This window comes from Triturus cristatus, chromosome 1_2 (assembly GCF_964204655.1).
Source record: "Triturus cristatus chromosome 1_2, aTriCri1.1, whole genome shotgun sequence".
Taxonomy (NCBI): domain Eukaryota; kingdom Metazoa; phylum Chordata; class Amphibia; order Caudata; family Salamandridae; genus Triturus; species Triturus cristatus.
In genome coordinates this window covers 63,483,295-63,496,820 of record NC_140580.1, presented here as the reverse complement: position 1 = coordinate 63,496,820, position 13,526 = coordinate 63,483,295, and the positions used below count along the sequence as shown (strand labels likewise).

The 13,526-nt window shown below is 42.9% G+C and overlaps 1 protein-coding gene across 3 annotated transcripts in view; it reads right to left on the bottom strand.

Moving 5' to 3' along the window:
* The window catches only part of LOC146866795 (zinc finger protein 181-like), a 182,615-nt gene extending 170,424 nt beyond the window's left edge, over positions 1–12,191 (bottom strand). For 2 of the 3 annotated variants that reach the window (XM_085601446.1, XM_085601454.1), the window contains exons 1-2: positions 12,014–12,185; positions 4,366–4,492 (exon numbers count right to left, since the gene is read on the bottom strand). In XM_085601446.1, the coding sequence (XP_085457572.1) occupies positions 4,366–4,492; positions 12,014–12,037 (151 nt within the window). In that variant the 5' untranslated portion in view covers positions 12,038–12,185. Of the gene's footprint in view, positions 1–4,365; positions 4,493–12,013 lie in introns of all 3 variants that reach the window. The other variant, XM_085601438.1, reaches the window with a different exon arrangement.
* Between the last annotated feature and the right edge of the window lie 1,335 nt (positions 12,192–13,526).

Below are 13,526 nucleotides of genomic sequence, written 5' to 3'. Positions count from 1 at the left end.
GCCCAGCCTCTGCCTCACATCATACATTGCATTACAGCCTCCTCCGAGGGCACCTACCTCCAGCCTGCCTTCAACTCTCACACAGCACCGCCCCTGCCCTCTGGGGCTTCGTGGCGCATGTTAGAGCGGGAACTCGCCCCCTGTGCGGGGAGGAGCCCGCAGACCTAAGCTGTGTACCAGCTAGAGGCATCCAGGTGCTAAACTAGTGTCAGCCAGTGCCAGCGGCCCCAGGGAGACGCTAACCAGAGCCTACCAGGCCAACGAGCCCAGACGAGGCGCTAAGGAGTGACTTATCCATGCCAGTGAAACCAGCTGAGGAGCTAAACTAGTGCCACTGAGCCCATCGAAACGCTAATGATTGAGAACTGAGCGCCAGTGATCCCCATTTAAAAACAAAAACAAACCAGTGCCATTTACAAACGTGCACAGAGCCAGTGATTAAAGAGTGACACGGAGGACTCTACTAGCGCCAAGAAGTGCCCAACAGAACCAACCCGCACAAAAGCCAGAGGGCGCCTACACAAGTGGACCCCCGCCTTCGAAGCACCAGCCACACTGACGGAGACGCTACGAGCTCCGAACACAGCCAGGAAAAAACAACGATCCCCACTTGGTAACTCTGGCACCAATACAAGCCAGTGAGCTCAAACAAATGCACACCTAGGGCAAGGAAAGCTACACACACTGCCAATAGCCACCGCATTTCCACTGCAGCGCCGAGCAAAGAAGCCAAGCTTCGTCCTGTAACTAAATTCAGCAAACAGAAAAAAATGGCAGCTGCATGCTTGTTTGTTTACTTTTCTATTACAATGACGGCACCCACGCTTAGGCTTTGAACATCTTAAGCTAAAGAGCGGGTGCCGCGATTGCTGTAAAAGTACTTTTAAAGCTATTGCAACACCCGCGCTTTAGCTTAAGATGTTCAAAGTCTAAGCGCGGGTGAATAAATAGGCTGCTCCAAAAAGCATGACAGTGAAAGCTAATTAGAAACAAGCGCGGCCGCGAATGCAGCTGCAGCGTCCCACAAGTGGTGCGCGTGTGCTAGCCGCTGTTCGTAACCGCAAGCCATAGATCAGAAGTCTAGAGTGATATCAAGAGGTCGTTTTCCTAGAGCAGCTCATGCGCGCTGCGCTAGGCTCGACCTAAAAAGCAGTGGAAAGAACCGCCATGACGGCGGTTCCTGACAATGCTTTAGAAATGACCTCCAGCTTGGCAGTCATTTTCATTTTAGGAGGAAGGTACATCTGTAATATTGCCATTGCTTTTTTCTATTTTCTGTATTGCACTTTGAAATCTTAACCTCCAAGGACTATCCTACATTTCTGATCTCAAACTCCCTTTTTGAGTTACTCCTTCATTATTGAATGTAGTTTGAAACAGTGTTTTGAATTTGACTCTGGGACACATTACCTCGTAGACTTTGATGTTAACACTGTCCCCACCTTCAACAACATCGGCACATTACAGTCGCGCAGAGTATCTTAGAGATAGCGCACCCACACCTGCTATGCCATGTAGCACTATTGGCCTAGACTGTTGCTGACCTCCTCAAAGAGCCCAGGGTAATGGTGAACCATGAAGGTTAATTCTCTTCACCAGAGAACTTGTAACTTGAATTCATAGGCAACAGTTTGGCTTCCTTGGTCTGGAAAGTCTAAGCCATCCTCTATCAGCTATTGCTTCAGAAATATTATCAGTTGAAGGTGCGGTTTGACTAAAAATCGAAATCACAGTTGCCAACTGCAACTGGCTGAGCATCTGAGTACAATGGATGTCTTATTCGTGTGAGTGACACCACCCACTGAGAATATCAAGCAGGCTGTATCATTTTAAGATATTGTCCCTTAAAAGTGCTCCCTCTGGGGGTGCTTAATTGATAAGCCCACTCAAGCTTCTGTTCCCGTCAAAAACATTGAAATGAATGTGACACAGCTGGGTCCTCACTGTGAACAGTTTTCAATTAGATATGGACTACCAAAGCCCCAGTAGGCCTAGTAACTCAAAAGGACTGGTCTTGGTCTCCCGCCTTCATCTTTTGATCTATGATAGTACCCTGGTCCTGTTAGGTTGGTGGGTTTTTGGACCACAGGGTTTTTTGGTGGAAACTAAAATGCGGGATCCACTGGGGTGTCTAGCTTTCCATACACAGACAAAGACATTGATGCAGACATCTTCGCCAGCCGGATGCAGTGCGACTTCCTCCAACTGCTAAGACATGTTAAACATATATTAAAGCATAATTCTTCAAACCAGAGCCCATACTTTGAATAATATGTTTATAGGTTCTCCTGTTATTGAACATTGGCCTTAGGGTGTCGCTTCATTTGTTTTTATTGAGTTTAGCTTGTAAACATTTTAAAACATTTGGATTGGTATCTCAGTCATAGAAAGTACTATATTTAAATTAGACAAAGTCTGTCAGTTTATATTTTATGACACACCGAAATATTTTGACGATCACAAGATTCTGCTTTAGGCAGGACCCTCCAGCGAGAGCAGACCAATTGTATGGAATTAGTATTACCTAACACCCAGGACATAAAATGTTTGGGGTCAAGGACAAATGTTTATTTTTGTTTTGTCCACGGGATAAGTAGGCCCAAATACTGTAGCACAAATCCTTTGGCTGCCAATTTACAGTTCCTCAGTACGAATTTGTGATCTGTGAAAGACGACTGCCTGCCACCAAGGCAAGATGTCTATCCTTGAACTTAATTTGTTCAAAATTTTATATACGATTTATTATTTCAAATGCCTTTACCATTAAGGTGAGTGCTCTAAGGAGATGCAGCGAACTGTGAGCTCAGCTTGCATCACTGACAGTGGTTTGAGTATAAATGTTTACTATTTGAAGCTACTTATAATGCTCCCTGATTGCTCACTCTTGTTTACAAATACATGCTGAAACATGAAAGCAACATTGGTGATTACTTTCCAAATAAAATGTACTCACAAAAGGCAGCTTGAAAAAAAACCTGCAAAATGATTGTGAACCTTTTAAATATTATTTCTCTGAGACATAATTTTGTAAAACCCTTGATGCATTCCAATTATTTTTTTCATTTTAAAAAAAAGAAAGCTACCTTAAGAGCACTCAAGTATAGTAATTTAGTGCAGATTTACAACTTTCGGGAATTCGCAAGAGTTTATAGAAGCAGGTCCGGATACCATATTCCTAGCAACCCTTTGTGAGATACATGTTCTCATGGGCAATTATGCTCATGTAAAAAAATGCTGAACAATTGCAAATTTACTTTCCCTACACTCCCTTTTGCCCACCACGAAAAACATTTTACTCCTGCCTTTGTCAGGAGTAAATGTCTAAATTATTTCACTGTGGAAAGAGACTGGAGTAGATGATGAACACCCTTAAACATATATGTTAGTGGATATGCATATACTTATAGAGCGTTTTAATCCTGCAACTACCACTTTAAGCCTATGTATGGCACCGAATACGAGTTGCAAGGTATGGACTTAGAAGTAAATCCACAGCCATAAAAATTGTCACGGTGGAGTTACACCGTATCAGTACCACACAACTATGAGTTTATCCCCCTGTAATGGGGAATAACCATGTAGCCCTTGCTTTACTGGGCAGAATTCCGCACAGTATTTCCTTTTCAGTAGGTATTATCGCTCATATTCACCACTTTCTGTGGGCAGGCCGTAAACATGAGTGGGGGCTGCTGCAAGGCAGGGTGGATGGTGGAGAAGGTGGGGAGGGCAGGGGAAAGTTTAGTCTGGCATGGAGGAGCATTACATGTGCTTTATGTTTCATGGGGCAGGAAAATGGATCCAGGTTGCAATGCAGCCAGTACCCAAAGTGCTTTTACCGGTTGCTACACTTAGGTCCATTTTTCTTACACCAGCTAAATCCAGGTCCAGGAACAACAGCCCACTCACGATTGAATGTAATTCCATATAGGAATTCTGCTTCTCTCACTAGGGGCCAATATAATCTACAGAAAGGTGGCAAAGTCAAAACTTTGCTGGAATTCAAACCCTGATATAACATGAGCACCAGCATACTCAAAGATGATATTAACAGAGCTTTCATATAATGAGAATGCAACTATATTTTGTCACCTCTCTGCATGGCACCAAATTGGGCAAGTAGATTTTTTACAGGATAATTAAATTAAGCATCCCATCCCTTGGACAAGTAGATATTTTATAAAATCCCACACCCCTGGTAGGCACCATAAAACGCAGCGATAACTGTAAAACATTTTTACTACTTAACTCTTACTGTTTAAGTGAAAAGTTAACTAAACAAACTATACAATCTCATACTGTCTAACAAAGCAAATATGGAAGCAAACTGGAGAAATCACTGTTTACAATCATAAAAGATAATTTTACCAAGAGAAATCAGGACTTGATGAATCTCCTTCATCACATTATTGTAAAGTTCATTCTGCCATTCATGTAAAAGCTTCCACTCCTCTTCAGAGAAACAGGCAACAACATCACTGAACCTCACCGGTGCCTGAAACACAAAGGTGTACAATGCAGTCATCAACATCATTTAGTGATAAATCAGATAGGATATGTTCATTTAAATTTCAATATTTTAAATTTTTCTTTTCTGCTTTTTCTTCTGCTCTTCCTTTTTTCAAGAATAGTCTTTAGTGGATGAGAACATATAAGCACACCTCTTACAGCTACAGGAGTGAGGAGGGTGTGGGAAGATTATGCAACACATTCTGTGGTATCCTTATCATACATCATGGGCCATATTACACAAAAGGCACATTTTCAATTTTTGCGTTGGGTGCACCTTTAAACAAGCATTGGCATAGCCAATGGGTCTCGCTTTTGGGACCTTATAAGTGTTTAGCCATGCAACAGTTGCATAACTAAATACTTATAAGGTCCCAAAAGCGAGACCTATTGGCTATGCCAATGCTTGTTCTGATTTCATATAGTCTTCGGAGAAGCACGGAGAGAGATTCAAAAAGCGCATACTAAAAGTAAGAAAATAATTACAAAAAAGAGAGCAATGCGGAGGCAGGCAAGTATATATTATTAAACACAAATCAAATAGGTTCGCTATGTAACTACCCATTCTATAATCAATTCACAAACATTGAACCTGCAGCTTTGGGAAAATGGAATTAAAAGTACAAAAACAGAATACTAGAACAGACACGTGGCCCGACAAACAACTAGCTGCCATGGCGCTAAAGATAAAATTCTATATGAAAAATTCACCAAGAGCAAGAAAAGTACTAAATGTAAGTATGAGGAAAACCGTGAACAGTGTCAGTTTCATACACCCACTGCTGGTATTGATCCAGTGTTCGAGCTAGAAATCGTAGTTAACTCTACCTCGAATAAAATGGACCGTCCAGTAATAGAATCTCTGCCCTTCATATTTATTTCCTTAATTAGAGGGCCCAAAATAAGCTGGTTATGGACCCGAGAGCCAAATATCAGCTTCTGACGATTGCTGTGATTTCCATGTCACGAGTTTGAATCGCAGCAACACCACTCAATCTTCCATGGTCATTACACAGAGTGCTAATCAACTGAGTACCACTACATTGGATACTGAGTTTAGTACTACGGTGTATGTTCGGCTGTTTTGAGAAGGTCTAACTTCATTGCAAAAACCCACAACCCTCTCACCCAGCCTCCGCCCCCAAATCTCAGCACCTGGTTTAAAAAGCAGTGGCAAAGCCAATAGGTCTTGCCTTTGTGATAGACTGGCTTTGCCAATGGTTTTTAGAGACCCTGTGCAGCATGGTTAAAGAAGACAAAAAAAGAAGCCAATGACTGCCCTTGCCCTGTTGCATCTGCACAGGTACATGCATACAAAATAATGCAAACACTTGTTTTTTAATTTATCAATTCTCTGCTGAATTTGTAAAAAAAAAGAAAACAAGCACTGTCAATGCCAATAGGTCTGGTTTATTTATGAAGTGCCTTTTGTATCAATGATGGATTCAGGCACTCAATAAATCATCATACATGCACTCTGTCACTTATTTTTACACTCATGCATCCATTCATTCATCCACTAATTGATTCTTGCATTCACCCTCTGACACAACAATGTAAAACCCCCCAAAAACATGCAAGATCAATTAAAAAATACAAGTAGGAAAAATGAAACATGCTGCTGTCTAAACACGATGGGTATTTACTTGCAGTAACGAAACTAAACACAGCAGCGAGTGTCCTTGCAGAGGTACTGTAAATAGTCTATTGTTTTCAAGGGCCAGCATGGCTGCGGCTGCCACATGTAGAAACATGTTTACTATCGCAGAATGGTAAAAAAAATGGTACACAATGAACACAAGGTTTCCATAATGGACTCTTGGTTTAGAGGAAGTGACCACATGGGCTGGGGCACACTGCAAATGAAATGAGTACCAGGCATGCTAGGTCTGACTGAAGAGCAGTAGTTACACCTTAAGAAACATTACGATTAAAAGAGGAGAGGCACAGAAATGAAAGGGGAAATATAAAAGGAGCAAACTGAAAACTAAAGGCCTGGACATCCAGCCCGGACACAGAAGCATTCCCATTCCCATTTTCTGGTGGATGTGCTCATGTGATCGAAAAATGCCATTTTTCACAGGACAAGAGAGCCAATGACAGATTTGGACTGAACCACTACCCCGCGATATACAAGGTCATGTATGGAAGCAGAGTGAAAACTATGCTCAGACAGTCCAAGGCCAGAACAGAGCTGGCCCAAAGGCCCTCTATGTATCTTTATGGATATATATATTTATACATGGATGGATGTATTATTTAATGATTTTTTATTACAAGATTCTGGCAGACCGCTAAGAAGAGATTCCAGCAAGGATTATCATAGTGTAAAATTCATGTCACAAAATAACTATCTGTAAGCTTCCATAAAGAGAAATAACAATCAATCCTTAAATGCCTAGTGGCTAACATATGGTTTTCATAATCAATATGCCGAGCCTTCTGCGTTGAGCATAACGTTTCATAATAAACAGATCTGATCAGGCTTATTTTCCCTACTGAACCAATCTGGCCTCTAGTTATGATCATTGGCTGATCACCATCACCAACTAAGGCCTCCTGTACAGAGCGTAAGCTTTTCAAAAAGGCACCCACCGGCATACAATCATAAAATTACGTACGCAAAAGTACAGTCGGAAAGCAAAATACTATTGCTCCTAAGAGTGCCTAACAAGGATTCTAACGGTGCAATTCTTCTATACCCATGGTTTTTCAGAGGGGGCAACCAGCACCAAACCCTTGCCTACTACATTAAGAAGTGAGATTCCATGTAACACAATACCTACATGTAAGCTTTCAATCAGAGTAATAACATCCTACCGTTAAATGCCTATAAACTACCACATGTATTTCACCATCTATATGTGAGGTCTAATGCTTTTATTGTTATTTTTCATTATAAACAATTGGGCCTATAACCTTTATCATTGACTTGTCACCATAACCAACTCCGACCTAGTGTGTTGGTCATAAGCCTCCCCACAAGGCTAGAATAAAATTACAAATATGTTCAAAATGTAGCTGTCAAAACTATATGAAATACCGTCTAATGGGGCCTAATAAGGAGTACCATAGTGCAAATCGTCTATCCCCATGGTTTGTTTGGGTGGGTCACCAACACCACAACCTGTGCGTACTTTGGTTATCTGTGACATTCCATGCAACAAAATACCTGCCTACAGGCTTTAGCATTGTGTAATAACAATTCACCATTAAAAGCCTATTGCCTCAAACAAATGCTCTTTACACTAAGTAAGATAGGCCTACTTGTTTTGCCATGAATTTCTGTTATAAACAGATCACACCGAAAGAAGCTGACATCAATTTTCCCAATGAAGCGATAAGGCCTCTATCCTTTATCCGTGCCTTGACGCTTTATACAACAGAGGCCTACTGAAGAAAATTACAGCTGGCAAAACAAAATATACCCCTTCGCAATAGAGAGCTAACAAGAATCCGCACAGTGAAATTCTACTCTCAGGGTTAGGCAAAGTGGGCGACCAACACCAAAGCCCTTGCTTACACCGGTAATATGTGAGATTACTTCTAACCAAATACTGTTCCACTGCCTGTAACATAATGTGATAACAATCCACTATTAGAAGCCTATTGGCTTTGCCATATGCTTTTCACAATAAACAAACTACGCTAGCAAGGAGTAAGGAGTCCAGACAGATGGAAAACTTCCACTCTGATACAATCAGTGAACAACTTAACATACTTTTTAAAGAAATAATTAGCTCAGGTGTCTTTCCAGATGAATGGAAGACAATATCCATTCTTCCATTATTTAAAAAACCCAATTTAGATCCCAATGGCAACAGCAGTTATAGACCAATAGCAAGGATCCCCTTCCCGGCCAAGGCCCTGGAAAAAAGTCTGAACTCCCAACTAACGACCTTCATCTCCTCAGCAGACCTGCTGGATTCCTCACAGTATGGTTTCCGACAAGAACATGGCACTGAAACCGCCCTGATCATGGCAGCAGAGGAGATCCGGGCAATACTGGACACGGGTGCCAAGGCCGCCTTGATCCTGTTGGATCTGTCGGCAGTCTTTGACACTGTGAACGATGACACTCTAATCAGAAGGCTCCAAGAGGTGGGAATCAAGAACTCTGCTCCAAAACTCCTCAAATCCTTTCTGAACAACAGATACCAATATGTTCAGATTGGGGACTCCTGTTCAGAACAGTTTACGCTGCCTTGTGGGGTGCCGCAGGGCTCCTCTTTAAGCCCCACCCTGTTCAACCTTTATGTGACCCCTTGAGCTAAGGTCATCAGGGAATTCGGTTTTACACTCATATCTTACGCTGATGACACCCAAATAGTGGTGTCCATCTCTAGCAAGCCTGAGGAAACAGCTGAGCGTTTTAACCAGTGCATGTCCCACATAAACCAATGGATGGGGACAAACTGTCTAAAGCTTAATAGATTCAAAACTGAGGTACTCTTATTGGGCTCTGACACATCCTTCTGGTCACAAAACTGGTGGCCTTCCAGTATGGGTGCTCACCCTACCCCAGTCCATAAAGTGAGAAACCTGGGTGTCACTTTTGATGACAGACTGACCTTCCAACACCAGGTCAACAAAGTCGTCTCGTTGGTGTTTCTCACTTTAAAATCAGTCCACAAAGTGCGCTCCTTCATTCCCCCTGAAGCAGTAAAACACTAGTGACGGTCCTAGCTGTGGCTAGACTGGACTATGGAAATGCACTATATTTAGGCCTTCAGAAACAGCACATGGTTAAACTTCAGCAAGCACAAAACGATGCCGCCAGATTGCTGCTAGACGTTCCCAATTTCCAGCCCATCTCTGAAGGCTTGAAAAAACTCCATTGGCTACCCATGAAGAAAAGAATAGACTTTAAAGCCCTATGTCTAGCATACAAAGCTGTCCACGGAAATGGACCAGCATTCTTGAAGCAACACATCACATGGTACCATCCATCAAAGCACCTACGATCAGCATGGAGCAAACTCCTCCAAACACCAAAATTCAAGAAAGCAAGATTGGAAGGAAGAAGCTTTGGCCTGGGTACTGTGAGGGTGTGGAACCTGCTTCCGTTAAATATCAAAAGCTGCCCAACACTGCTTGGTTTCAGAAAACTATTAAAGACATGGCTCTTTTCAAACTAAAATATACCATCTCTGGCAATTTCCTCCACAAAGCGCCTAAACGCCACCGGGCAATCGTGCGCTATATAAATTCCACAATCAAATCAAAATCAAACCTCTGCCTTGCACCATAGTCAGGGCCACTGGAATTATGCGGGAGGAGAGGACCAAATTATGCATCCGGGTTGAATTATGCAGCAATAAAAGCCAAGTTATGAGGTGTAATGCTGCACATTTTGTGATAGTATTACTTTATCATTTTGACATTTCACACATGCTAACACTAACTGAACAAATGTTTCACCTCAGTAGCACCAATTTAACACCCGAATACAACAATAAGCAACAGAAAGGTGACCAGTCAACCTTTGCGAAGGGTCTTCCTATTCACTGCAATACAGGTCGTCCCAGTTTCAGTAACTTTTTATCCATTCAGGCTAGAAACCATTTTTTGTGGTTAAAATCTGCAAATTATACAGCAGACGATAAAATTCTGAAAATGTGCAATTGACACTACTTATATAAGCATAGTTATGCATTATGTAAGAAACCATTTTTAGACACAACCACCACAAAGACACATTCAAATAAATAACCTAAGAATGATGGAAATTTATTACAGAATGAGTGGTGTGGAGAGCAGACATAAACACTGGAACTTCGCCTGAAGTGAGGCATTCACAAACTTATGCTGACTCTTGGTGTAATCCTGGGCAACTGACTGTTAATCTACGTTACTTTTAATAAATCAATCAATAGAAATGATTAATCTCAGAGATTGTGCGCATTTAAGAATGCCTTCATTTGCATACCGCAGCACCACAGTTAAAGCCAAACCGACTGGTACTATGGCTTCACAATACCAGTAACAATGTTGTTGCTTATCGTGCTATACAATACAATACTGTTACGGCACACGCACCTTTTGTTAATTTGACAATTCAAATGTATTTCTAACATGCACTGACAATGCAAGCCAGTCCTGGTTTTGCCAATGCTTATTATAATTCTGGCACCAGTAAGGACAAATTTTAGATAAAATTATATTTTTTTGAACTCGTATTATACAGATTGCGACTTTTTTTAATCTTATATCAGGTTTCCTGAGCAAATAATATTTGTGATAATCACTCCCTATGAATTTGTTAAAGGCAAATAAAATATTTTGTTTATATCGTTTGGAAACTATAAATAAACTAATATTTAATATATCTAACATCTAAATTAAACATATGCTATTTAGGTAGAAGGCGCTCGGTCTGTAAAGCAAAAGATGGCTTTGACAGTTCTCTCCTCTTTAAACCTCCCTCCACTTCAATGTTAGTTAGCTAGAAAATTAAACAGGGGCGGTTTCTTCTTGAGTGCGCAGGAGCATCCCCCTCACCCCCACAGCTGCAAGCCAAGCAGGAAAGAATAAAATGGCAATGAAAAGATTTAATTGGCATTTTATTTTTACTGGCGCAGTGGGCACTGCAGAAGTGCCAGCGCAGAGACATGCTCCACATGGAGGACTGCAGCAGGGCTGACTGAACGCTCCAAATGGCGCATGTCACTTTTGTGGGCTGTTTTGCACCAGCCAAAGTGACATGTGCACTTTAAAGCTCTCCACCCAGCTGTCTTAAGGCAGCTATGTGGAGACCAAGGCACAGGCCTCCAAGGCGTGGAGCATCCAGCTAGCCCGCTCAATCCAATCCAGGGGCTTCGCTTATGCTGGTTAGCAGCATGAGAGCAGCGTCTGGACTGAGTAGGGGAGCTCTTCATGCCAGCCCACTCCATCCAATCTAGGCACGCCTCTCATGCTAGTTAGCAGCATGAGACCAGCGTCGGGATTGAGTAGGGGAGCTCTTCATGCATCGGAGAAGGAGAACATCAAGGAGGATGCGCAGCCCGTGGGCATGTGCTGTTTTATTTTATTTCATTTGATATGTGTAATGCATGAAAGTGTAGGGTTGTGTTTTATTTTGTAGTTAGTGTTGTTTTTATTTGGACTTTTGGAGGGAGGGCCATTTTATTTTCGACTTTTGGAGGGAGGGGTGGTTTACTTTGGGGTTTTGGAGAGAGGGGGTCTTTTATTTTTTTGGGGGGGGAAGAATATCAGCTGCCCTCTTGAAATTAAAAGCTCCTGGTTCTATTTCTTAAACTCCTTCGTAGCTGGTTCCCGTTTCGTATTTGCCATGTTTTGGAGCTGTTCTGTGCTATGCCACCGAAAGCCAGTGGGCTAAAGGAAAGTTTGCTGTAACGCTTGATGTATTCAAATTACAGAGGAAGAATTTGTAAATCTGAAACAAATTCTTGTTCCACCTGTTTCCTTTCAACAACTACTAATACCACCAATTTTTGGGACCCGAGCACGAGACGCATGATATTACTATGTACAAGGCGCAACTTACCTTCAATAGGGTTTGCTGGAACATCTCTCGTCTAGTCGCCTCGCTATATTTATCTTGACCAAGTTTAGTAGCAGTGTCTGGGGTGTGACTATGAAGTCGGTGAGGCGGAGTATGGCTCAGTCCCTATAGCACAGTTCCCTTCCTGCGACCAGGCCCCGCAAGAACAAAAGAGCACTCCAGCTCTTTCCTATTACGCATGACCGCAACAGGAATAGAGGTCCCGTGCGCATGCTCAGAAAGGGACTCCTGGATTTTCCGAGCGTTTAAGAGCAAGATCAGGCTACAATCATTAAATAATATGTGTTTCTATGTTTTCAATATGGACGCATGTTTGTTTGTACGATGCAAGTTTTCCTGTTGTTGGTGTACAACTACATCTCTTCTTAGCATGTGCTGAAAAATAGTATATTCTAGTAAATCATGTCTAGATTTTTTTAACGCCCCATCTGAACATCACGCCTTGCCAAATTTTCTTTTTGATGAGACATTGATATTTTTTTCCTTTTGCGATTTAAAGTATTTACAGTTGTGAAATATGCACATCTTTCTTTTAAGCTCTTCAGGGTTTGTGGGATATCCACATTTCACCCTTGTAATAATGCCAGTTCGTGGGGTGTTATTAGGTCCAATGGGGTGACTCTTAGTGCCAATATCGGCAACCGTTATCATAGCACACATCAGTACATAATCATAATAAAACACATGACACTGAATGAAGTGGAGAAATATTGCTGCAGGTTTATTAGCATAATAAATATGCAAACACGGTGGGTTATCTTACGGGCGATCCCAGGGCAGGCCAGCCCCATGCCGCCTGCCCGTCTGATAAGCCTAGAGTCACCATGGCAACGCCAATTGGTGTCTACCAAATGTTGGGAGGGTCCCCCCCTCCCATCCGTGGACCTCCAGTCCACATGCTTCACCACGCCCCCCCGTGATGGGTGGGCGGAGCATACATGGCAGCCCCCGGTTGCTCAGACCCACAACCGCCTGTCGGTTAGCGGGGCGCCGTAGGTCTTCCAGTGGACACGCTAAAAGATCCCTGGGTATCCTGGCTTAGCACCACACGGTGCTGCTGCATGCTATACCCCTTGGTATGTGCAGACCCTGGATCGCCCTGTAACTCCTCCTGCAACACAAAGTGAAAATTGTTAGAAAAAAAAAAACCTCCCCCCCCTTCTTGTCCCTCCAGATGCCGGGTAAGCGGATGGGCGGGCAAGGCAAACGAGCGGACAAGAGGGCGAGGAGGGGGCGGGGACCGAATATGTACCCCCCCCCTTGGCTCCTCCCCGCCGGAAGCAGCTACCTGACTGGGGTCTCCCTAGGTCAAGCCCAGGGACACGACCTCCCACCCCTGTGCCTTCCTGTGGCACTAAGGCGGCCGCCCTCAAGGGGCGGGCCGCAGCGCAACCCCCCCCCGGGCAGCCTTACATAGTGCCAATATCGGCAACCGTTATCATAGCACACATCAGTACATAATCATAATAAAACACATGACACTGAATGAAGTGGA